This window comes from Dermacentor silvarum, chromosome 11, assembly GCF_013339745.2.
Source record: "Dermacentor silvarum isolate Dsil-2018 chromosome 11, BIME_Dsil_1.4, whole genome shotgun sequence".
NCBI classification, from domain to species: domain Eukaryota; kingdom Metazoa; phylum Arthropoda; class Arachnida; order Ixodida; family Ixodidae; genus Dermacentor; species Dermacentor silvarum.
The window spans coordinates 53,383,841-53,410,941 of NC_051164.1; the positions used below are offsets into that span (position 1 = coordinate 53,383,841).

The 27,101-nt window shown below is 47.4% G+C and overlaps 1 protein-coding gene across 1 annotated transcript in view; it reads right to left on the reverse strand.

Annotated features, from left to right (window-relative positions):
* Window positions 1-27,101, reverse strand: part of LOC119433688 (tyrosine-protein kinase transmembrane receptor Ror) — a 556,232-nt gene that overhangs the window by 376,465 nt on the left and 152,666 nt on the right. Inside the window, exon 2 of the mRNA XM_049659380.1 lies at window positions 11,290-11,413. Coding sequence (XP_049515337.1) covers window positions 11,290-11,413 — 124 coding nt within the window. The remainder of the gene's footprint in view (window positions 1-11,289; window positions 11,414-27,101) is intronic.

Genomic DNA, 27,101 nt, shown 5'->3' on the forward strand with positions numbered 1-27,101 from the left:
GATAATAACGTCACCAATAAAGTGACGGCTGATTTCTTACAATTTAACACGTGGTATATGCGCACTCTTGAAATGTTTTAATCATATCGCGCGAATGGCGACCGCACGGCATGTTAACGCCTTACAAAGGCGAGATCGACAGAAGTATGCGTAAGTGCGCAAAACTCTAATTCGAATGCCTTCTGCTATGCTGTATGCGATGCCTCATCGCGCACCCGCCACAAATGGCACGGGCCTTGAAGATACAGGCATTTGCAATGACCGCTTCTGCGTCTTTTGCAGCGAAGCTGTTAGCCTCTAGTTGGCCGGGATTTCTCGTGGCGTGCTCACGCAAAAAACGGCAGCTGGGAAAGGGGTTTGTGTTTGAGAAACGGAAACACGGAATACATTAAGCCCATCACGAAATCCAGCACATAACCCAACTTCGCCTGTACTGGTTGTAGCGTGTAAGAAAAATGCCTCGAGAAAGAATCTTCATGCCTCATGACACCGGGATTCCTACCATCACCCGTCCCATCAAGCATGCCATGCTTGGACAGGTGTAAAATAAAATTAAATTCTGGGGTTTTTAGGTGCCAAAGGCCCGAACTCATTCTGAGGCACGCCGCAGTAGAGGGGGGGGGGAGGGGGGGGAGGGAGGGGGACTCCGGATATTGACTATACCTGGTGTTCTTTAACTTGCACCTATATCTGTGCACACGAGTGTTATTACATTTTCGGACCATCGAAATGCGGCCGCCGGGGCCGGTATCGAACCAGCCACCTCGAGCCCTGAAGCACAACGCCATAACTACTAAGCTATCGCCGTGGTTGATTGGACATAGGTCTAAGGTGGTTGCGAACGTGGAACCGGCGCGTTCTCACCCCACAACTCCCACCCGCCCCTCTGTTACTAGGCGCCCCTACAGTTTTCCCACTTATTTTCTTCTTCTTCATTATTAGTATTTTGGAGGCGGGGGGTTCCGTCGCAGGCGGGTAAATCTCAAAGCAACGCAGCCAAGACGCCCTAACACGAGGCCACAATCATGGTGGCTTGAAACAGAAGCAGCAGTAGGTGGCGTGCTTTCCAGGAATGTGGATATATACATCCGAGGATAAAGCAAATAAAACCTCAGTCGCCCCTCGGCCGCTGGCGACTGTCACCTTCTCAGCTTGTCGTATATCTTCGGCGGGATACACATACACTCGATACACTCCCATAGAACAGAAAATGCGCTCCGCCTCGAGGCGGGTGCAAAGTAAAAAAATAAATAAATAAAAATGAAGAAAGCATCCGTTATGAAAGGAACAGAAAAGTCGTATAAGGGAGACGAAAAAAACAAGACAAAAAGCGTTATTTGTTTAAGCGTGTTCCCGCCCTCGCCTCTGCGCGCAGCGGGAAACTGACGGGGGCGGGAGGGGGAGGGAGAGGGGAGGAGGTGAGCGTACAAGCACACATGTGAGCGTCGTGACGCTTCTCTCTGGTGGGGGAGGCCATCGCGCGTCCTGTCATCTCCGCAGACGAACGAGGCCAGAAAAAACGAGAGCCAGGCGCGAATGAAAAATACACGACGGCATGCGGCGTTGGTGGAAGCGATGCGAAAGACCCGAGGAGAAAGCGAACCAGAAATAAAGAAAGAGAAAAGAAAATGAGCCCGCGCTCCCACGACCAAGAACCAGCGGGAGACACGAAAGGCACAAGGCGAGAGAGTCTTACACGCGAGAGAAACAACAAACGCAGGAATCAAAGAAACAAACGAGAAACGTACAACGTAGAATCGAGTAAGTAAAATAAATAAGAATAACGAAGCAAGGAAACTTCGTCCAACCACCGAAAAGACAAGATAACTAGCTTCTTGGCGGCAGAGGCAGTGGTTGTTGTCTGTGCATCGCTCTCACTCGGCCATACGGTATATAGGCCTCCCCCGTCAGTGAGACCATGGAGGTTCGCCTCCTCGACTCCCCAAGTGCACGCAGCACCCGGCGGTCTCTGTGTTTTCTGCGTTCCGAGAAAAAATTTGTCTCACCACGGGGTGGCAGCCGCGGCGCGCCCCGTCAGGGCTCCCGTACAGACGATTTTTATATTCCATTCATGGCGCCGCCATTTTGGACTGTTGCACGAACAGTTCCCAAGTTTTATGAGAAGTGAAGTCACGTAACATGGTCATGAAACGCTGAACACATTCGTACAACAATTTTCATGCTTGCGAATCGACTGTTGTAGCGTACACTGTAGCGTACACAGCAGCGTTAACAGCCCAAGATGGCGGCAACTTGACGGTTCCGCAAGACAGTTTATATACGCTGGCGTCTACCATCGCTGCTCGCATGGTCTCCGTTCTGGTATCCTGCCGTTCCTCGGGCCAGCTCGACGTACGTGGAAGAGAGTGACGTACAGATGGATGCCGTTATAGAAGACTGCTATGTGGTGAAACGATTGTAACGGCGCGTTGAATTACAAAGAGCAAGAGCGCGCGAAGAAAGATAGCGGGGCGTTAAAGGTACGTTGAACTGAGCTAGTCGGTTGGTATTCATGCTGTTGGGATTCATGCAAGAGTACTAAATACCCGTGCGTCCTAACAAGTTGTCAGGTAGTGCCTTTATTGCCGTTTTTAAACATGCTTACTCTCTATCGGTGCTTACGGTCCCTTGCTGGCACCGTGTTAGGGAAATCAAAGCTGGGGCGCTATAACGTAAAATTATTCCAAACTCCTGACGTCAAATTTACGTAACCACCGACGCAAGCATCGGGCGGTGACCCGCAGCGTTGTCTGGACAACCCAATCAAACACTCTCGTTTATAAGAGGTCACCTTTGATCGCTCGCAAAACCAATAACATTGTCTACACTCAGCCGTTTTTCTTATCTAATCGGCTGACAAGAGGCGAGGAGCACGCTCTAGGGGAGAGAGTTTCGATGGGGCCGAGACAGCACACTGAAAATAGATAACCCCATGAAGAAGGTGGTTCCGGCTTCTCCGATTGGTCCGCTTCGCGTTACTTAGCCTGCGGTGGCTGGTCAAAAATCGCGGCGGCGTGCAACGGAAGGATAAGGATGCCGCTAAAACGGATCCTCAGCAAGGAAGAGTTGGCAGAGCAATGTCGTATGCATGCCGAAAGGGCTCGATAACGTTTTACTGCAACGCAAAAAGGTTTATCATGCGCAAATACATACACGCTCACCGGCAGGTGCGAGTAGCGAGGGCCTGAGCGATCGGCGGGCAGCCACATTCTATTCCTTTCGGAACGGGGCAGTCTGTGGGTATTCAGAAAAATTTTCAGTTTTGTTCGGCATATCAATGCATTTTTTTTCGCGTACACATCACTTTGACGTGGTGAGGTTTCGCGGTTTTGTGAGGTCGCGTGACAGACAGGCGAAGTGGGCGTAGCCAGAAAACATTGGACCAATAGCAGAGGGCTAATGGTGAGAAGGCGTCGAATCAGGAATGATAATTTTTCTTTTGCGCGGTTTAATCATGCATAATCAGTGTGTACACGTTATATCAGATGGTGAGCTATCGTGGTTTTCGGGACGTCGCGTGACAGACAGGCGAAGTTGGGAGTGGCCCGAAAATGTTTTGACCAATCGTGGAGTCTGATTGCAGAAATTGGAATCGAAACAGTTTGGAATCATTTTACGGTATAGCGCCCCTGGAACGGTATAGTGTAAGGATATCAGAAAGCGAGCGTGTCCTTCTGACGACACGGTTTAATAATGGGGGATGTTGGCGCTGCACAATGTAAGGCCTCCTGGCGACGCAAATCACGATGCACGTGCAGGGAGCACTGTCCTCAGTCTTTGAGACACTAGGGTGAAACAACGAAGACCTACAGGGAATCCTGCACGCTGTTCAAAGGGATGGCATCGTAGCTGTGTAGCTGTAGCTGACATGACCGTTCCCGCCTTCTGCTTACCCTTCTGTATTCGAGACGTAATATTGACTGAGCTTTAGCCTACGCCAAACGCGCGAGTGTGTTCTGCAAAAAATAACTAAAGATAAGGAAACATAACGAATTATGTCCGGTGTACTGAATACTTGAAAATTAATTCTCTGTGCGACTGTATATAAAAGCAGTTAGTGAGTGCGTCCTACATGTCAAATGTTTAATAGCCTCTTCGCGCGCTAGCGCTACTGCACTGGCTCCTGCACATAGGGACGTGAATGCCAAGCCAGTAAAGAAAAAAAACAAACAAATAGAATAAAGGAAAAAGTGAGAGAGGACAGTTCGATTTACTTCTAGGTACGTTCATTGTCACTAGGGCTACAAACAAGACCTGCATGATTCCGAAACCCTTCAACACAACCAAGATGAAGCCAACAGATAATGATGCCTAGAATAGCAGTTTTAAGTTTGAGTTTTAAGTTGAAGCGTATATTTACTCAGAAAAGTGGGTTAAATTTACAATGGGCATCATATTCTTAATAAAGTAAAATGAGTATAACCGCGTATTTAACCCGCATGCATAACTAATTATACTTTAATTTGAGGAAAACACAGTTGACCTCCGCGGTGCAATTTTTTTGTAGTACCCTCTGTTGGCTTCACACTGTTCTTGTTAAATATCGAGTCCCCATGTGCTCGCGATACGTCTCACCCGCTAAACCACTGGAGTGATTCAAAAGGGAGTGTAAAAAAGTTGACATGTAAGATACAGTCAGCGTCGTAAGCATACGTGCCATGGCATCTGCGAAAAAAACTTGTATATCCTCAGCCTAGGGTCCCCCGCCTGTGTATCACTTTTGCAACTTGCAACAGTGTAGCACAATTGTATACAGAGTCGCAACGTTAAGCAACGAGGAGAGAGTGGTGTGGATTAGACAGCAAACCAGATAGCCGATATTTTTATTTGACAGTAAGAGAGGAGAAATAGAACAAAGATTACAAGAAGCTGTAAACGTCACTGAAGAGTACCTCATCCCAACGGGACTCCGATGCCCAGCCAATAAATCGGAACTACTACTATACAGACCTAAGAGAAGAGGCCGCAAACCCAGGGGATGGATTCCTCCTGGGAAGAACGATATAACGCTCTATACCAGGAGCGGAAGCGTCATCCCAAGGGTGGACTCCATCCGGGTCCTGGGCTTGGTGATAGAAGCCAACGGGTCCAATAATCAAACGATTCTACTTATCACTAAGAAAGTAGACAACGCAATCAGGCATTTAAAAAGAGTAACTAACCGCCGACATGGACTTGGAGAAGAGAACGTCGTTAGACTGCTTCACACCTTTCTGCTATGTCACTTCGCCTACGTAGCATCCATGCACGAGTGGCAGAGATCCGAAAGAGACAAACTCAATGCACTGTTAAGGAAGGTAATCAAGGTAGCTCTTGGGCTACCTATGTACACGAAAACCGAAAGACTGATGCAACTAGGAATGCACAATACACTGGAAGAAATAGCCGAGGCACAAGAAAGAGCCCAGTTTTTAGACTCTCTACCACGCGATCAGGAATACAGATCCTCAAACGAATTGGTATACAAATTACAACAATAGAGAATAATCATAAAGAAATTCCAAATAATCTGCGGAAGAATATCACAGTCATGCCTGTTCCAAGGAATGTTCACCAAATTCATAACGTGGGCAGAAGGCAAGCCAGAGCCAAAGCCCTGCTAGAGAAAGCTCAAAATCAGGCTGAAGAATGCTCGTTCGTCGACGCGGCTTTCACGCCCAATAGACGAGCTTTCACAGCAGTCCTTCTGAACGGCAAAGGTGAAGTCGTCAACTCGGCTTCCACGTACACCACGCAACCAGGCATTGCAGAACAAGTAGCCATCGCATTGGCACTTTTAGACCAAAAGAGATCCAGGATACACAGCGATTCTAGGGCAGCCGTCTGAGCGTTTGCCAAAGGAGTCATCTCTAGACAGGCCCTGGCAATTCTCGACGGAAAGGTCGTCAAACTCCAGACGATCATCTGGTTTCCTGCTCATATGGGAGAAATCAACGGTGCTCCCGTAAACCTCTACGAATCTGCCCACAATGCAGCACGAGGACTTGCCAACCATGCAGCCACAAGGCAAGAAGATGCTGAGGTTCCTGATTGCAAGGACCACCTCCTTACGTACAACGAGCTAACCAAACAATTCTACCTACAACGCAGGGTCTTCCCCCCTCCACACAGTAAACTAAATAGAGCTCAGGCCATTACGCTAAGGCTCTTACAAACAAGAACTTATCCGAAACCTTTATTAATCAGCAAGATCTATCCGGAGCTCTCTACTCATACAACATGCGATAAATGTACCGGCACCATAGATCTAAGTCATATGCTCTGGCGTTGCTCCACGTTACGTAGCGACAAGGACAACGCTGAAGAGCGGTGGGACGCAGCTCTACGCAGTCTCACATTAGATCAACAGCTATGGGCAGTCCGACGGGCCCGCGAAGCGGCCGATAGGCTAGGCCTTTCGGTCCCAACGTGGGAGCGGCCCGCTTCGGGCTAGCAAACTAGCGCGACCCAATGGACTAAAATAAAGTTTTTCCATCCATCCATCCATTAAGAGCGAGAAACAAAAAATGGAGCTGGGCAGGCCATGTAATGCGTAGGGTAGATAACCGGTTGACCATTAGAGTTACAGAATGGGTTTCAAAGGAAGGGAAGGGAAGTCGAGGACAGCAGAAAATTAGGCGGGTTGATGAAATTAGCAAATGTGCAGGCGCAAGTTGGAGTTTGCCAGCGCAAGACAGCGGTAATCGGAGATCACTGGGAGATGCTTTCGCCCTGCAGTGGAGATGAAGGTAAGCTGCTGCTGCTGCTGCTGATGATGATGATTGTATGCATACAGATTAAGTGGCTGCTAGGTAAGGGCGCGCTGAAATTCGGCTGTACCGTCGAGCCCACATTTGACCTTTCGAAGCCTACTGTGTACATTCAAAGGCACCCTCAACCTTGGAAAACGTGGTATCTGTCGTCGTAGCTCACATATCCGAGTTTCACACAGCACGGAGACGGTCGCCATCCCGGTCATCCCTGCGCCGTGATTCATCTCTGTCAGCGTTCGGCGACCGGCTGCTGTCCGACACTTCAAAGCGAGTGCACACAACCCGCTTTCCATCTTTCTTTCCTTCTGCTATGACGGCCGACGCTATCGAGAGGCTCCATAGACATTCTTCTCCTTTATACGAGACCCAGGCACTCGTCCATCAATCTCGATTCGGCCGCGGCGCCGACAGAAAGTCTCAGAAAGTCGCGGAGAAGCCCCGCAAAGGGCACCGGGGTTACAAAAAGAAAAAAAAAAGAAAAAGGAAAAAGAAAGAGAGTCTCGATTTACCACATCCGGCTTCCTCGCTGCTTCCGCTGTGTGTGTCATTATTTCTGTGTCATCGAAGTCCGCGTCGTGCATTGCATTTCTTATCGGGCACTTGTCAGGGACAGTGGGGGCATATGCAGTCACCGTCACACTTAACCCAGGCACGGCATAAGCAGCTTTTTAAGCATGAAATGCTTTTAGCTCCCGTTGGCAGCGACCTTCACGTGACCTTCAGCCAAAAGCCAGAGCCATCACCCGGGCACTCAAAAGAAGAACATGCCGGCAAGTTGCCCAAACAAAACGAGATCATCCGGGCAACCAGTCAAAAGTTCAGAAAATGCTGTCTCTGGCCCCCTACCCTTTGTACAGGACCCCGTTACATGCGTTATAGATACTTCCCAAACAAGTTACAAAAAATACTGCGTCTGAGTTCTTGCTAATGTTTGTTCAGAATGTCACTCAAGCTGTAGCTTCTAGTATACTCTGAAGTTTTATTTGTCACTTCCAATAGCGACGTTCAAAATGCAGATAGAGGGCACCATACACTTGACTGTCATCTTTTGGCGTTGAGACAGGGTTGCTAGTGCTCTTCTTAACGCCAAAGGTCCACGAGTCGTGAGCGGTCCGCGACAAGAAGAAAAAGTAGCAAAAGACGGCGAGCGCGCTGCGCACTGTTTGAAGTAGAAATGCGGTTTAAGGCGGCGGCACCACAGGCAGCAAAAGGCGCCTTACGGTATCCATTTCATTCTTACATCTACTCTCGATTGCGGGATTATTTCTATTCCCCCTTTACCTTAACCCCCGTGTAGGGTAGCAAACCGGACGCTCGTCTGGTTGACCTCCCTGCCGTTCCTCTCTTCGCTCTCTCTCTCTCTCTCTCTCTCTCTTTGAGGATGGTGCCGGGGATTTGCGGCTGGGTGCCTTCAACGTGCGAGTTATGGTGCGTTTTCCATCCAAAGGGTTCGAAGTTTGCTCTTTTGCAGCGCGTGTTTCTTACAGTTAATCCGCTATAGATTTATTAACTGCGTGTCTTCAATGTGGGCGCTATGAAGTGTATGTCTGTGCACTTGCTCAAAGACATTCTACATGTACGCAGTCAGGACCGTTCAATGAAAACACAAAAGTTGCGTGTATTTATCGAGCGGCAGTTGTACAGACACCATTACGCTTAAACCAGAGACGCCGTAAGCGCTTTCAACGCGATAGGGTCAAAGACCCCATGTCGCAGAATATCCAGTGTCGGCGTTGGCGTCCCGCGAGCAAGAATTGCTGTACATATTCTATACGACACTAAAATCCTTCTTCTATCACTAAAGTTGCTCCCACCTTGTCTTACACTCTTGACAAAGTTATTCCTCGGAATTTTCATAATGACGGCCCACAAACAAATGACATGAAACAAAACACCGACAGCATATGCCTTGAAGTTAAATCTTCTCAGACTGAAATATTGAAAGTGCGAAACAATAACGGAAAATCGGCCCACGCGAGAGGCCGCGTTTCTACCTGAAAGCTCGCCTTCGTGCATAGCGTCCGCTGCCAGCGTTTCCCGGTAAACATTACGGTTACATAAGCTGCAGTTGCCGGGAAGCATGAGAAGCATTCAGGGAGCTTTGAATGCTATCGCGTTCCTCTCTTAAAGGCGAAGCTTAAGCGTTCTCCAAATTTTTTTCGCTTCTCCTGCTGACTGTGGTGACGATTTCTAGTTGGGGTACTTTAAATGCGTTAGCTTGATGCCCTTTCATTTCCCAAGCATTTATTTGCTCCTCGCAGCCCATGTCTACTACAGTCGATGCGCCATAGACGCGTATTGATTGTTCGGGTTATGCCTGACGATGGCTGTGCGATATCGGAAAGCAGGTGTTGAACTCTCTGTGTAGATTGCACCATCAATCGTCATCCGGCCTCCTCCACTCATCTTTCTGATATTTACCCTTTACTCCGGCCAGCCTCTCCGCCTTTGTTCTCATAAAACTTGTCTCTGTCCTGCGAATAGAGGTGTTAATGGTGTTCTATTTAGTATACTAAAATTTACGTTCGTCGCCTTAAGTCCTGAGGCAACCGGACTTTGACTAAAATAACTTGTTTGAATGGGTTAGGTTACACATTCACGTAGCGAAAACCTGGGCCACTCTATTCTTCTTTGTAATATCACAACAACATGATAAAGACCATGAAAATACTGAAGCTGTTATTATGCCAAGTTTTTTTTTTCAACTTCCTTGTACAACGCAGAGTGCAATCACCATTAACGGGTGCACACGATACTACACAAATTCGGGGTACACTATGCAGTTTTTGAGTTCGAGCTTTTGCATTCTTGACTGTATTGTCAGCTTTTCCTTCCATTCTAGGAATAGTTTCTATTGAGTTAGTGGTTCGCGCCTTCAAAATATCAACTGATTTAAATTGAGCGAAGTGACAACTTCCTGAGTAGAAGCAAGTATCGCTTCCATAGGTACCTCTCCCAATAGAGATTTAGCTTGTAAAGATCGATTTTGCATATTCTGATTTGAACAGCTCCAAGCAGGAGGAGAAGAAGGAGACGACGCAGGCTGCATTGCGACCTGCTGTTCGAACCAGAATATGTTCAATCAAGAAGCATGGATTCTTTGAAGAAATTTGCAATCCTAACGAACCCGGAAGATGAGAAGCCGACGCCAGCGAAATATTTGTACTTGTTTGGTTTTATTAGATTTGCAAAAAAAAATTACAGGTAACGTCGCTTTCAACTACAGAAACTGCGATGAGTGAATCACGCCCACCGACGCTAGCGGGTGCATCCATAAACTTTATTATATTAGAAACAGAAATGCTGTCGTAGTAAAGATGTCATGCGCTTTTCTGTCTCCTTTTATTTATCGTTTCAGTTTAATGTGCCTAAACTTTGACGAATCTTCATTTATTACCGTGTGAGGAAACAGACTGTGTTTACTTTCTACATGTCGTTTTTTTTTTCGATTACGCGCTGTTATGGAAAAAAAATTGAACTGGACGGAAACACACGCCACACAGAGCGCGAACTAGCAACTGTGTGATGCGATTTTTTGTGCTTTATGTGGTGTGTGTTTCCGTTCAAAGTTCCCCCTTTTGCATAACCGCGCGCAATCGAGAACAATGTATAACCTACTGGCCCCATCGGACCCCTATGTTACTCTACTCTGTCGCCTCTTCCTGTCAGTGGACCTGAATAGTACAAATTTTGTGACGACTGCAGAAACCGTTCTTCCTTTTGACTAGTGCAATACATCTCTCTCTCTCTCTCTCTCGTGTCCTCAATTTCATACAAGGATTCAAAATTATGTATAAGATCAGTATGATCCCACGTAAACCCATATGACGCTATGAGACTATTGTATAGGGCGGAAGAGTGACTTTTTAACGTGAAATCGTGACGTACCGAAACACGTCGTTGCGAATCACTCCCCGAACGAGAAACCGAAAAAAAAAAAAAAGAAAGTGTGCGGCAGATCTGGCATTTCCCGACCGCGACATGGCAGGCAACTCGAGTATTCACTTGACGTGCGTCACGACCACGTCACGTGCTCTCGACAGCCGAAACGTCGCGGCTGTGCTTCCTGTCTACCGCTGCAGCGCGTACTGCCCCCCCCTCCCCCCCCCCCCCCCCCCAGGCAACGTAGTCTCCCCCCTTGTTTGTTTTTTTCCCTTTCCCCTCTCTCTCTCCTTCGTCGGTCACGTGTTCTCTGGTGCGATATCTCCCTGCGCGGGCCTGCGTCCCTGTCAGCCCCGCGGACGGCTCTTGATAATCCGTTCGCTAAACAACGGAGGAGCTTCCGCCATGCCGCAGACGCTCCTGGCGACATGCCACTGCGGCTGCGGGATTATCGCCTCGCTTAGCCTAATCTCCCCCTGCCTGCGCCGTAATGACGGTATTAAAAGCTGCGGGATGGCAGGGCGTGGACTCGCATACGTAGTGGTGTTGCGTATACTTTGAGTATACGACCCGCACGAGAGAGGTTAACGTTTCGACAACAGCGAAACGAGCGTTGCCCATAGCCGGGATAACGCGAACAGGCACGACTGTTTACCTTTTGTGACGTCGTCGCTGGAAGGCGTCCTCGACACGCGGCTCATAGGCTCCGTGCAGCCTCCTTTTACCGTCGGTTGTTATCGACCCGCACGACGAAGACGATGACGACGTGAGTCCAAGTTCTGCCAAGAAATGAATGGTAAACAATATATGCGGGGTAGGTCGCGCATCGGCGAAGCATTTTCGGCAGCTAAGCAACGTTGGAAGGACGGATAATTGAGAAAGAATAAAACAGCGTAGCGCGTCTCGCCAAACATTGAACCAGAGCGGCGTGAGGTGTTTCGGGGCTGCGGGAGAGGGCTCCCTTTTTTGTTGAGGGATCATGTTTAGATACTCCACCTTGGACTTTCGCATGGCTAAAACGTTAGGTTCGGCATCAGGTACATCTCTTATTTTCTTCTTTTTTTTGCAGGAAGTCATAGAAAGTCTATAGACGGGGAATGGAGAAAAATAATATACAGCTCATTGAATTTTTTCTATAGACTGGGAGTAGACAACGGAAAAGATACCTAACCGACTTTTGTCTGTAGAAATTGGAGAGATTTTCTATAGACAAAATAAATAATCTAAGCTGTCCAGCACAAGCCTATAGAAAGTCTACAGACTGTCGATATCTATTTTTGTACGGGCAAGATGGCCGCTAAAACGAAGTATTCGGTCGTCGTTTTCAGCACTGCTCTAATTCAAAGCAAGGTTGGTAGTTGGTTGGTTAGTTGGTTCATTAAAGGGCCCTGAAGCTCTTTTCGAACACAGTTAAGAAAATGTTGCCAATATGTAAAACAGGCTCTTGTGAGCATGTCAACTAAATATTACTGCACTACATGCAGCAGATATTTTTGCAATATCGCGTCAAAAAAACCGCGAAAAATCGCTTGTTCTCGCTTCCGTAATGTCACCATGCAGCGTCATCGCAAGCAGCTGGACCTAGCAGCCAATATTGGCTGATTTCGGGATTGCGCTGACATTCTCAGTAATACTTACAAACAGTTACGTTGCCATACATGTATACGTTACATACATTATACACGTTGCCATACATGTCTCACCCTTGTGCGGCCACGGTGCGGTGACCGGCCTCAAGGTCTACTGAAACACGTCAACGTCTGCCGAGTGCATTCTTGCATCACTCACAAAGTTGTTTAAAGCAGCGGAACAGTGGCCAAAACGAAGAGCACAAACCCTCTGAGACGAAACGATCTCCCATATTCTTAGCCGTTGTTTAAATGTGAAAGGCCCACGTCGGCGTGCACATCAATACAGTGCTGTGTCGACAGCTACGGGGTCTCTTTCGGGGTTTCTTGCAAATAAAGTTAGTTGGAAGTAGCGCTTTGTTTGTCTTCTTCTCGCTGTCCGCGTCTTTGTGCGCGTGACCTGCCTTAAGGAAAATGATGCCGTATATACCAACTAGCTCGGATCCAGACCCTCACTAAATACAGTGCGTCGAGGTAGTTGTCGCTCAGAACTACCTCAACGTGCAACCAAAATTACGAAATATGAAAGCTGACGAAAGGGACACATTGAAACGGAAGTGACGAACGCTTGTTAACCCGACCAAACGTAAATTCTCCGCTATCTTGAGAACGTTTACGGAGATCCAAAAGCTGCCTTCTCGTTAGGCCTAGTTAGAAGCCGGCTGTTTTTGTTACGACTCATCTCATCCAGGCCTTTGCGAAACGCCTCGGGAACCACTGAAAGCCTTCTCCGGCCATCCTCCGCTTCGTGGAATTAAGCCTCCTACACCTGCTTTGTTCTTCGTTCACTCTCCGATCATTACCCCCCACGTTCTCAGACTCGGGTCGTATAAACGAGCAGCTTCTGAGTGAAGGGAGAATTCATTTTCGTCCGGCCCTAAGCTGTACCGTGGTCTGCGCTCCCTGTTGTTTAGACTCTCCTTAACAAAACGGCCGCAGGCCCGCACCGCACCGGCAAGAGTCAGACGATCGCACAGGCCCAGCTCGCCGCCGCTACATCTAGGGCTGCAACCTCACCAAACCTCCTTCTTCTCAATCAACGCTAAATGAAGGAGAAATCTTGTATATGCACTAAGACCGCCTCCAAGGAAAGGTATGGGCAGCGCCGTCGTAATGAAAACAAATATGGCTGCCTTCCTCCGGGACCGATATGGCTCCGGCCGATTCGCATTGTGTTCATTCCGAGCACGTCTGGCATCCTTCGTCGCAGTCAGGACTGATAATAACCTGCCGTTGCAACCGCTGTACGCCCCAATGTTAACAGCCCAGTCTCCTCTCCTTGGCACGCCGATCGATGGATAGCTAAGCATTCCATGGCGAGCCGAGCTTTCCCTTCATCCGGTCTTCCACGTCCTTCGGGTTTACAGAAGATCGTTCGTCGTTTATGGTTCGCGAGGAATAATCTGACCTGCCGTCAGCTTATGCGTATATACGGTGAGTGGTTTATGGTTCACCGTCAGTAAACAGTCGTTATTCTACCGTCGTCTGCAACGCCACGTCGAGCTCCAATACGGCAATCCTTGTCATCGCTTGTTCAACCTTCGAGATGATGTCATGGTGACTTCAACTGAAGAGGGAGTCCAGGGCCAATTTCTCTATCTATATAAATGCCAAATGCAGAAATGCATTTCTGAGGATACCACTGGGTCGATATGAGGGAAATTTGTCGCGTTTGGTAAAGGTAAATGCTAAAACCTCTAGTAAGAGTAACTTTAACACACGTCGTGGAAATTTTCACAAAAGTTTGCAAAAATCGGTAAGTTTCAAAAGAATAGAAGTTCGAAGTTCGCAAATATTTAACTCGCACCAAAAAAAGACAGCGAAGTTCGGCAAACTGTACCTGATAGAGTATTTCAAGCGGAGAAATGTCGTACATGTATTGACAGCTTACATAAAATTATTCCAATGTTTAAAAGGGTTTTGCAAAAGTCCTACTCACAAATTCGTTATATATTCAAGGGCGGTATAAATGCGCAAAGTTTGTTTGAGATGTAGTATTAGGTGAAGTTTGCACAATTATGATATCGTTTTTATGCTGCTCAGTTACGGAGTTGCCAAATTCAATAAAAAGAACTGGTGTCAAATTTACAATTTTCAAGAACTTTGTTTAAAAACACTGACGGCGTAAATTGAACATTCACCATCTGCAAATAGTAAAGTTTGTAACTTGCTCTTTTAAATCCTAGGAGCCTCATGAAAACTGGTGCAGTGGTTGCCAAGTAAAACGATTTTTTTCGCTCACATGTATTTCGAAAAGAGCTCCCACGCTAATACTTCGCCTAAAGTTGCGAACAAAGTCAAATACACCCATACGCTGTTATTGGAAAGCAAGGACCATCGGTGTCTCGAGGTCCACAGTTTTCTGTCTGGCAGAATGCGAGCGGAAATACGGCATTTGATAGTCCCTGGTCGCCATGAGTGATGCTTTTCATGAGAAAAGGTCGCACGCACTGAGGCCCAAAACGCGGCTGTCAGTAGGCTGCCTGTTTGTAACACGTGACAGTTGCAGTTGACAGTTTGTGCAGTGGCCTGTTTGCGCAGTTGCCTGTTTGTGCAGTTGCCTGTTTGTGCAGCAGGTAAACAAACTTTGGATCGAAGCTTGGTGAGCTAGAGTGCCTTTGTCATCACGTCGGATCAGAACAATACAGCTAAACGATGGATCGAGGCCTATTCGGGGGAGAGTTCGAGGGGAAAGAAAATCGGGCAAAGGAAGGCTCAACGTGGAAGCTTCACGCGCGAAGCTCGGTGTTGAGCTAAGCGTCTCTTTCCCGTCAGCGAGGGGCCGGACCCAAGGCCCTCAGCCACCTTGGGCCGCTACTTGTCCTGGAAAATCTCCTCAGCGCTTATCATTCGCGCTTGAGGTGATGCACGCTTGAAGAGATGCATCGCTTTAGCGCACGCATAATATTTAACTTGCGAAGCTGCTTGAAGGCAACCGCTGTCGTTGCAGGCGACGGTGTGATCCGCCACTGCACGTCGTGCTCTCTGGGCGGGCTTGGTCGAAAAACTTCTGCACCCCCCCCCCCTCACCCACCCTTCTCCTTATAGCCCTTGGGAAGTTGGTTCCAGCCATGAGCGCTTACATGGGTCCTAACCAGGAGCTATTCGCGGCGCCAATTGCTGAGGCGGCGCCATTCCTCTCCAGGGTCTTGCTGTAGAAAGTTTGGGGTAAGCCTATAGGTGTTTCATCTCTTCAGTTACACTAAAAGCCCGGTGAGGGCATTATATACAGCGGGAAAAAGAATAATAAAAGGAAAATACATGCTAGATTGCTAATGTAACTACGCAACGGCAATGACAAAAAGAAACAAAACCAGCAAAAAAAAAAAAAAAAAACCCAAGAGAAGGTAGTACATCTAGTAAACTCTGTAGTTCACAATGAATCAGCCAGTGGCTACACAAGGATGCAAGCAAAGCAATGTAGGCTCTCATACAAGGTACAGATAATGTAAAACAGTGGGTGGTCATTTACAATACCGAAGTAACGTGTCAAAAGGAACTACATTTCGCGGGTAAAATGCACTAAACGCACTTAAGCTACGAGGGGTTCAGCGTTTTGAAACTATAGCAAATAGAGACAAATAACGCGTCGCAATTGCTCTGAATCAAGAAGCATTAGAATCAGAAAGGAAATAATTACAAAAGCAATAACCATTACGAGAATATGCTCTGTAAGGTGCACACAATTGTATCATGATTGATAAGACATACAAGAGCTTCTGGGAGCTCATTCACACACACACACACACACACACACACACACACACACACACACACACACACACACACACACACACACACACACACACCACTTGTTAGTTCGCGCATAGACCGGCTGCACTTTAAAGGAATGGTCTAGTTGAGGAAATGCACGATAAACCGGCGTCATATGACGGGTGGAAAAGTCTGAATGATTATGATAAAGATTATAATGACAACGATAAAGGCAGTGAACAATGATGTAGTCGTGATTTGCTAGCCAATCCGCGGGTCCCCGTGAGAAACTAGGACTTCACTAAAACACGTTACGCGCGCTTTACCAAACCAGTTCAGAGATCATCTGCGATGTGAGATGTTCGCGGTTGTCAGGACTAAGCAGGTGAGTAGATTTTGTTCAGAACGACCGAATTTACCTTCTTGTCAAGTCGCACTGGCGCGCAATGCGCACGAATGTGCTTACGTCGGCGTTTAGCGAGCCACGCGCTCCGGTGCTCCCGCAACGTTTTGTTCCCCCAGTGTAACACAGTCTTCTAGAGTAGGAAATGCTCATAGACTGTTAACCAGTGGCTTACAACTTTTTGAAGCTATTCTTCCTGGAATAGGCACTCTGTAGAACGAGGAAAACGGGGAGTAAATAATGGGTTGAACAAACTAATCCGTCAGTGCCTCATTGAGAAGTCAATAAGAAAACCATGCATCAAGATAATCTAGCTCCAAGATAGTGATCAGTACTTTCATACAGCTGTTGAGATAGCAACATTACCAAACCTGTTACTTTAATATACTAGCAGTTAAAATGAAAATTTGGATTGTTAAATTTTTTGTGCCATATTTTTGTGCATAAATCCTACAACAAAATATACTGAGGGTTGACGCATATGAATTGAAAGCACTGTTTTACGGAAACAGTGCTGAAATTTGTTCCAGCAACAGCGTTATGTGTAAGCATATAACTTATTACATCCACTTTTTTCCAGACCACAGGCCCAGCACGGACAATTCCACCTCCCCCGAATGTGTTTCGTTTGTGTTTGGGTATGCGAAATTTGCTGTGTTTAGCGTTTCAACCGGTCTCGCTTGCCGATACCTTTTTTTTTTGCATAAGTAATCACAGATAACTGTCGCGACAAACGCTTTTCTTTGGTAGAATTGTCACATGCCAAGCAAAAAAACTATGACTGTTGTTATTAAGAGATTGTAGGAAGATTTGTCATGTATATGCGCCTATATATTGTGCTTTTGTAGTGTAGATAGGAGACACTGAGGTCTGCAATATTGTTTTGTGTACTACATCTCTAGCTGTACAAAAGTTGCTAATAAAGCACATTTCTAAACCTCTTGTCCTGCCGAAATGCAATAGCCACGAGGTATGGCGTGCTGGCTCACGTATCAAAACGGAATAGGGTAAAATTTTAGGAAACACCGATGCGCTGCTGGCATTAAATCAATGCACAAACAACCATACACAGAATAATAAATTGCCATTAGAAGAAGAAAGAAGCTGAACAAGACAACTTTTAGAACAAAGCAGACTGCAGCAGCAAACGCAACTCGTGCTCACTTCCTCTTACGTCTGCTGAGAAAATAACGCACTCGTCGACCACATTGCAGACTACAAGCGGGATGGCCGTCTAGACCCTCCTCGCGCATCAACAACATCCGTCGCCAAAACAGCAGGCTTAATTTTACCAGCGAAGCTGTTTAAGCCGGTTAATGCGCCTGGCGATGACGTCATATGCGTCGCCTAGCAACGCCTCGCCCACCTGCACCGAGCCTCGCAACAGCTGCAGGAGCCGAGCCATGACGTTATCGCGCGCGCCGCATCGCTTCGCCTTAGCTCTGCCTAGCCATGACGTTACCCCGCCGTGCGGATTGGTCGCCGCAACTCTGCACAGGCGGAGCTAAGCCGTGACGTCAGGGTCCCGCGGTGCATACATAGCTCCGCGTCGCTGCCGAGTCGACATCGCTGTGGAGGGGAATGGGGCGGCCGAAGAAGATCGTCACTCCCGAGGAAGAGGAAGTGCGGCGCGAAAGACATCGCGCCGCTACTCGCGAGCGGAGGAGACGACTTCGGGCCGATCCAGAGTATCGTGCCGGCGAAACGGCGACTAAACGACAGCGAATGGCAGAAGATCCAGCGTTTCGAGCCCGCGATAGGGAGAAAACCCGTTTGAGCAACCAGAAGTGTCGCCAAAACAATCCGGGCCTGCGAGTCCTGGATAATTTCCAGCGGCAAGTGCGGAGAGCAACGGGAGGTGCCGACGGACGGTTTGCCCGCGAGTTTCTGAACAGTGAGTTTGGACACCGTTGCCGAGTATGCGATAGACTGTGGTTCGACGCGAACTTGTCTACACTTATAGCTCTGTGCGCGACTGCGAAAAGCGAGAGACTGCGGTGCGGATCGTACGAGAAGCGTTTCCCGACGAAGCTAGGCGGTGCCACCCGCTTCGCTGTTTGCCCAGCCTTCGGGCCACTAGTGCGAAACTGCCCCAATTTTTTATATTATTTTTTTTTCTCAGAAGAATGGCCTACCAAGAACCAGGGGAGAAACTGGCGCTCGTGACGCCGTTCCCGTAAAGCCCCTGGAAAAAACTCCAGGCGATTTAAGTGCTCGTTCACCTGGTGGCTATACCAGATGACTCAACCGTGGCGAAACTGCGGCGATACCAGCCTCATTCACAAGGTTTGGACAGTGAAGATTACTTCTCAGACATAGAACGCAGGCCCGCTCACCGATAGCACGCCGACCCTCCTTATCTATAGACAATGTTATATTCGCTTCATGAGCGCCGCCATCTTGGGCTGTTGCACAAACAATCTAAGTTTCATGAGAAATGAAGCCACGTAGCATGGTCACGAAACACTGAATGTATTATTCAGCTATTTATATGCTTGTTAATCGACTGTAGTTACGTACATTTCGTTGTTAAATATAGAGAACAGCAGCCTTATCTGCCCATGATGGCAGCCCCTTAACGCTTCCGTAAAATAGTCTGTACAGTTTGTGTACTGCTCACTATTGCACGCGCACAAAAGGCCCGAGAGGCCGACGACAACGAAACCACGCCCACCGTCCTTCTTTGCGCAGCCGCCCGCCGAAGCGCTTCGCGACAATGGATAATGGCAGCGTTGATACGGGCAATTATGTAAATACAACCCCCCGGTGAACAACAGACATGCTCGCCGAAAGCCACGGCGCAGGCAATGAATATTTATGCAGTCGGAGTCGACAGCTGGCGGCTGCGCTGCGAGCGATCGGTTATCGATGGATCTGGATTAACTGTAGCGCAAGGCAGGACTGCCACGGTGTATAGGGGAGTCAAAGTTCTCGTACACCTCAATTGGGCTTTCTCTGGTAAATACAAAGCTGTGGACACGATGTGTGATGGGGTGTACGGAGACATAACAAAAGAAATTGAAGGGAACTTGGGGATGCAAAGTCGCGCGATCGGTTTGCGACCCTCACAACGAACACGAACTGGACATCTGAGTATATCGTATTCGAAGAAGACGGTTGCCGCGTTCAGTGGAGTCATTGTCCCTGTGAACTGTAGTTCCAAAAGCATGGAAAAATCCCTTATTAGCGATGCTGAGAGAGAGTCCGAGATACAAGGCAAGTTCACTGCAGTAAAAAAGAAAAGGCAATAACGAATGCCCGCTAGGCGCAGTTTTGCTTTAAATATATTCTCGTCTTGCTTGCTTTCTCCGCGCGAGGTAACAAATCCGTTTATAACAAACACATCGCAAAATTTTGCTTAGGTTTATTGTAGGTGAGTTGGGCTATACATACCTGCATACCTAATATATGGAACTACATTTAGCGTAGACGTCTGTTTGTTATAACCCGCATCCACTGCATAACATGAAGCCATGCCTCTGAAGTTATTTGTATGCTGATGCTGCTACATTTTATAACACGGAGGATGGCTTAAGAAAAGGAAAATAATTGAGAAGATGACAGCCTGCGCGCGTGACTCTTGCCATTATTTAGAGTAAAGAGCACCGATAACTTAAATAAATTTGCGAATGGTCACTTTTATAAAATCTACCGTATGTTTACGATATACAGGGTGTTTCAGCGAACAGTTTCAAAAAATTTTAAATGTTGCCTGTGGCAGATAGCACAATTATAGTTCATGAGTTGGTCTACTCGAAGAGGCGGCCATTACTTGCACAAAAAATTGAAATGCCTATTCGACTAATTAACAAACGTTCACTAATTACATTTGAACTAATTAGCTTATGGCCCAAGTTGCAGTTCACAAATTCTAGCTGCGGAGTTCTCAAGGCGGATCCACTTGGAACGAATTATCAGGGTGACACTAGTTTAGAGATATTGATTTGCGAACTTTGCGGGAAAATGCATTGGCGTTGCAGTTACTTTTGTGCTTCCATGCATAAAGCGATGTCTTGCTAAGAAAGTAACTGGAACGCGAATCATTTCGTGGCAAAATTCGGGAATCAATATCTCGAAACTGGTGTCACCCTGAGAATTCATTCCAAGTGGATCCACATCGCGAACTCCACGGCTAGAATTTGTAAATTGCAATATGGGGCATAAGGTAATTAGTTAAAAACTTAATTAGTGAATTTTCGTTGATTAGTAGATTATGCATTTCAGCTTTTTGTCCAAGCTTCTTCGAGTAGACCAGCTCCTCAACTAGAATTGTGCTGTCTGTCACAGGCAACCTAAAAAAAAAAAAAATGAAAGTGTTCGCTGAAACACCCGGTATATATCATCGCCGAAGAAGCACGCGATGTTATTGGCGCGAATGCCGAAAGCGGCGAACGCGCGAGGTGTGGCCGATCATCATCAGGAGCGTATTAGCTGTCCAAACATGGGTGCAGCAAGGGAGAGGGCCTATTAGATTAATGGTGCGTGCCGCGGGTCACGACGCAAGGGGTCGCTGAAATACGACCGGCTTCATAGTGCGGACGGTGGTGAAACAGAGTGAAGATCGAACAGAGATACGGCAGGAAGGTAGAGGGCGAGAGGAACGAGTTCAACGTCACTGCAGCTTGGATACTCGAGTTGAAAGGCGAAAAGAAATAAAATAAAAATTACGGACAGCTTCACACTTCTGGTGCGAAGACTGGGCAAACAGCGAAGCTGGCGACCCCACCTAGCTATATCTTGGTTCGGCCAAGTTTTTGCGAGGTCATGCTTCGATACTCGGCCATGTTTTGCGCGAGATCACCCTGGAATCATCGACAGCGCAAGGAGCAACGAACACTCGGTCATTAAAGTATTTGGACGCTTCTGGACGCTCGAACGCTTTTGCGCCGTTTAGCGGGCTCGTAACTCCGGATCTTCTGCGAATCGCCGAGGTTTCGCCGCCGCTTCGGTGGCGCGGATTCTTTCTGCACTATCTCCAGGATCGGCCCACATTTCGGGCATACACCCTCGACCTCCAGCTTAAACAGCTTCGCTGATAAATAAAAAATCCACGCATCTCCACGAAGTGAATCATGACGAGTGGGCGAAGCACTGGGTATCGTTCTTACCGTAAATCACCCGTGACATTGCCCACTGGCGCATGTAAATGAGTGACAACGCGTGTGTACAGTATATACAATGCTTTATTTGTCATAAATGGTATGTCGTGTTGGAGTTCTGGATTCCGTTTTCCCTTCATTATCACTGCTTTGTGGTCCGTGAAATGTAGAGCCAATGGTTCGATTGGATCTAGCCTGAAGTTGGCAAAGAAAAGGTCTATGCACTTTCCCCTGGTGGTTGTTGGTTGTTTCCAGTCATACGAAATGCATCGTAGAGCGTATCGAGACACCATAGACTGTACAAGTCAGTCGTTGTCCGTGATGTCTACATTGATGTCGCCGACAAGTACGCAGGGGTTGTTCTTGTACTTTGTTTCGTATTCGCGCATGGCTTGATCGATGTACTTTTCTACGTTGCCTCGCGAGAGATTCGGGGCCAAGTACACTGTCATGGCCACGGTTCCGTCGGATAGTTTTATTGAAGCGTGTTCGTCGTTGTGAGATTGGCTTGTTATTGGTAGGTCGAGATCCACCACGCTCTGCTTCTGTGCAGACGACGGGGAAGAATCCATTGATGTGCGGTCTCGCGTTCCACGTTTCGGTAAAGCAAAGGACGTCTGCTTTCGTTAGTATGGGATCTCGTTCGAAGTCTTTTGCGTGGGCATTGAGGTAGCGCGCCGCGGAGAGAAGAAAATCGGGGGTTGGGAAGTGAGCTAGGAGCTGGCGAAGAGGAGACCGCGTGCGCATGCGCCGCGCCAGCCTCCTCCGCCCTCCTGGTTGCTATGGTTACGGCGCGGCCAACGTTGGCCGTGAGCACGGACAACGTGGACGGACGGACAAGCCTCACCCTAAGGTGCTTCGCCCCTAAAAGTATCTATTTTACAGAATGCACAGGTCGGAGTGACTGAACAGAGAGCAAGCGCAGAAAACGCGCGGAAGGGTGTTCTGGAATAGCGAAATCTTGAAGAAATGTGGCTTTCAAATGTTTAATAGAACACCGAGTAAAAAAGAAGGAAAAAATTACGCAGAGTAAAGGCGAAAGAAAAAAAACATCTGATTTACCTTTTTCAGTCCAGATATCCCCAGAAAGCCCATATACCACACCACATCGAAGAAAATTAAAACTTGTTCACATTTATTTTTGGCCATGGAGAGCCCAAGAAACAATGAAATGCCATACTCGAACAATTAATTAGAACGGTAATTACTTATTAGTGAGTGCTTTGCTGAACTATTTACTCAATTAAACTTTCGGTATATCAAAGACGCTACTATGCGCTGTTCGTTATTTCATTATTTCGAGGTAGGTTATCTAGAGTATGAAAGATGATGTGTAGAGCTTTTACAGTGAAGCTGTTAAGGGCTAGGTTCCCCAGGATCGTATCCGCGTATAGAAAAAAACTATCATCATCATCATCATTGGCTCGAGCATCGTCAGCATCTTCCGCAGCTGGCTCGTTGGCGCCCCTCAGCTTGCGCTCGTGCCGTTGGATGCCGAGCACGAGCGCTTGCCGAACACGTGCTCGGGCTCGGCACGGCATCCAAAGACACGTAGAACAACCACAAAACGGCGCGTAGAACAACAATTTCGGCTCCATGTGCGTGGCGGTTTGTCTCCATGTGCGTGGCGGGTTCCCGCCAGCTGTGCCTCAGCACAGGTGTCAAAACGAATTATGGATGGTTTATTGTTACCCGTCGCCACAGCGGATGCCTCTTTCACAAGTGTCGCGATACTCGGCGGCGGCCCTTCCCACCAATGGTTGTGCCCCTTTGTCTCGTGACGTAGAGACCACGCTGTTATCAGCAGTTGCCCTTTCAGGGACTCGCCATGGGACGGACGCTCGTTAACCACATGTCCCAGGATCGTGACGTCCGGATCCTGACGCTGCGGTGCAGTGTGCCGCGGCTATGAGCGCTGTGGCTCATACGATAGTCTCTGACAATGGGGCGGACTTGGCGCAGCAAACGCACTACTTGGCCATCGCGTTGGGCGAGAACAAGACGCTGGTGTCCTTGCTCTTTGACGAACATGCCGGAGACGCTCAATATAGTCAATAATGATAATATATAAATTTACTATAGTAATATTCACTATAGCAGACGCTCCATAGTCCCAGTTTCACTGGCTTGGTTCTGTTTTGTGTGTGTGTGATTTTCTTTTTTTTTTTTTGCTTTTACTTATTTCTCTCTCTCTCTCTCTTATTTCGCATCCCTTTACGCCTCCCCCGGTACAGGGTAGCCAACCGGCGATAACCTCTGGTTAACCTCCCTGTCTTTCCTTACCTTTTTTTTTCTCTCTCTTTCATCTTGAGAGTAGTGAAAGGGGTCTGATTTTTTTTTCGGGGGGAGGGGTATTGCTATTATAAGGCTGTCGAGTCGCACAGCTTGTAAGTTTGAAATGTGAACAGACTTACAGATTGGCTTACAGCGCGCACGTCGAGCACCCGATTCACCTCCCTATATGCGCTTTTCAATGAAATCAAGGCGCCAGTAATTGTGCTACAGTAGCCCCGTGTACAAAGTTACATGTGTCACAGTGCCACCTGTTGAAGGGCTTAACAGTAGCCGGTGCCGTGTTTATGCGCCAACATCGTCTACCACCGAAAAAAAGAAAGAATTATATTAGGCCACTATAAAATATAAAATGCTGTAGTCGAATACTTCGATTATTATCCAAGTAAAAAAAATCAAATTAAGTATTATAGTTGACTTGGAAGATCTTGCGTGATGGCCTCCCCCTTAGAACAAAGAGCCAGGTAACTCGGTTCAAAGAAGGCTTTATAAGCACTTGGAAAGACCGTGGCGCATCGTAGGCACAGTCGGGTGTGCGGGCTCGCTTGGCTCGCTGACGTGTTTATTCGCCGCGAGAAGCGTCTTTCTTTTTTTTTTTTTTTCAAAGCGCTGCTCCGCTACCCACCAAGAACAAACAGTCGTCACGCAAAGGGACCCCCACGCAGTTAGTATGAATGTACCAGACAAGCGATGCGGGCATCCATCTATACAATCACCAAACCACATCATCAGTGCCCTCCCTCGCTGGTCTTCAGCATGCGCTGCAGCGGGTCACGTGGTTCTCATTTATACTTTACGTCGCTTGCTGCTTCTCGTGGTTATTGCTTTCGCTCGCAGTCTCGCTAACACCGCGTCATTCTGCTCGTTTTTTTTTTTCTTTTTTCTTTCTTTTTTTTTTTTTTTTTGCAACGGGCGCGCGCGTCTGGTGTTCGCAACGTTCGGGCCACCGTAAAATAATTACCGAGTTGCGCCGCGCCGTTCGAGGCGGCCGAGCGCGGAGCAGTATAATGAGCTCTGCCCCATGTCGGGGGCTAATAAGAGGGACCGCGCCTCGCTCACGAACACACACGCACAGACACACGCACACGCACGCACGCACGCACGCACGCACGCACGCACGCACGCACAGCACACACACACACACACACACACACACACACACACACACACACACACACACACACACACACACACACACACACACACATTTTTTTTCACGGTGCAATAGCGCTACGCATGGTTTCGAACGGCGAGAGAAAAAGCGTGCATTTAGGACCGGACAAACTTGCCGAGCTCATTTCTATTAGCCTTTCTGCCGAGTCGATGTTTGAAGACGCCTCGCAAGCTAAATTCCCCGACTGTGTTTGCTGAGTGCCTGAACTGTGGACTTAGGGGAAACGGCACTGAGTGGACGGGGACAGTTTGAGATGGCAAACTTGACGTCATTTCAGAGAAGAATAGGGGCTGCGCACAATAATGCGCGTGTGTTACTTTAGTACTTCACGTAAGCGCTTGTGCGGGAGTGCATTACTTTGAAAATCTGCGAAGGAGGAGAGCTGAAAGTATTATACGCAGAAACGGGGCAGTCAGAATGACAAATCCTATTGCTCTGTATATACAGGGTGTTTCAGCGAACATTTCCAAAGTTATTTAAGGTTGACTGTGGCAGATAGCCCAATTCTAGTTCATGAGCTGGTCTACTCGAAGAGGCGGACATTACTTGCACAAGAAATTGAAATGCATAATGAAATAATTAACAAAAATTCACTCATTAAGTTTTTAACTAATTACCTGATGGCCCATATTGCAATTTACAAATCGTAGCCGTGGAGTTGGCAAGGCGGATCCACTTGGAACAAATTCTCGGGATGACACCAGTTTCTAGATATTAATTCCCGAACTTCGCGGAGAAATGCATTGGCGTTCCAGTTAGGTTCTTAACAAAATGTCGTTTTATGCATTCAAGCACAAAATTAACTGGAACGCCAATGCATTTCTCCGCAAAGTTCGGGAATTAATATCTCGAAACTGGTGTCATCCTGAGAATTCATTCCAAGTGGATCCGCCTTGCCTACTCCACGGCTACAATTTCTTAATTGCAATATGGGTCATCAGATAATTAGTTAAAAACTTAATTAGTGAATTTTTGTTGATTAGTCGATTATGCATTTGAATTTTTTGTGCAAATAGTGTCCGCCTCTTCGAGTAGACCAGCTCATTAACTATAATTGGGATATCTGCCACAGGCAACCTTAAATAAATTTTGAAAGTGTTCGCTGAAACACCCTGTGTATTATCGGGTGTATATACTGGCACTGCTGGCTCTTTTTAATGCGAAGCATTCTTTGCCTCATTCTTAGTACGCACTTTGCGGTAGGTAGGTAGGTTCCTTTCTGGCATCATTTTAAGAAAAAAATGTCACAGTTTCGCCCTAAGGGCGAAGCAATGAATGCGATAGCAACACAGCAATGTCATACGAAGTAAGGTGAGCGGCTTTGGTAGGGCTATTGAACGTGCGCATTTAAGCATAGAACATTAGGCCGCAATTTTAACGCGATAGCGTTTAGGGCTCCGTGTGGCAGAAAATCCGGCGTTGGCGTAGGCATTGCCACCCGCGGCCGAGAAAATCATCCCCAACCACGCAGGCCCTCGAAATATATTTTACCACTAAAGTTGCTCACACATTGTGTTGCATTCTTTACGAAGTTATTCCTCGGAATTTTGAGAGTGACAGCCCACAAACAATTGTCATGAAACGAAACACCGACAGCGCATGCCTTTTATGCTAACTATTCTCAGGCTGAAATATTAAAGGTGCAAACAATAAAAGAAGGCCGGCACACGAAAGAGGCCGCGTTTCTACCAGAAAGCGCGCCTTCGTGCATAGCGTTCACCGCCAGCGTTTCCCGGTAAACATTAGGGTTACATAAGCTGCAGTTGCAGGGAAGTGTGAAAACAGTCAAGGATCTTTTAATGCTATCACGTTTTTTTTTGCCTGTATTGATTAGGCCAAGATAACGAGCATACTTCTTTCTTTCAAAAGGCAGTTAACGCTTTGATGATGATGATGATGATGATGATGATGATGATGATGATGATCCTCTGTACAAATGGCACATACCCACCGTGGGGGATCGGCTAAGAATTTGGGCGGTTTGGAGACAATGCATCAAACAAAGAAGTTTAGAAAAAAAGGAAGATGAATTGTGCTATGTGTTGTAATCATTTATTATAAATTGACTGATTTAGGAAGGCAGCCGATTCGAATCAATGGTATAGTTTTGCAACCTAGTGCAAACATTCTGGTGGTGTTTACCCAATGTGGAAGCTC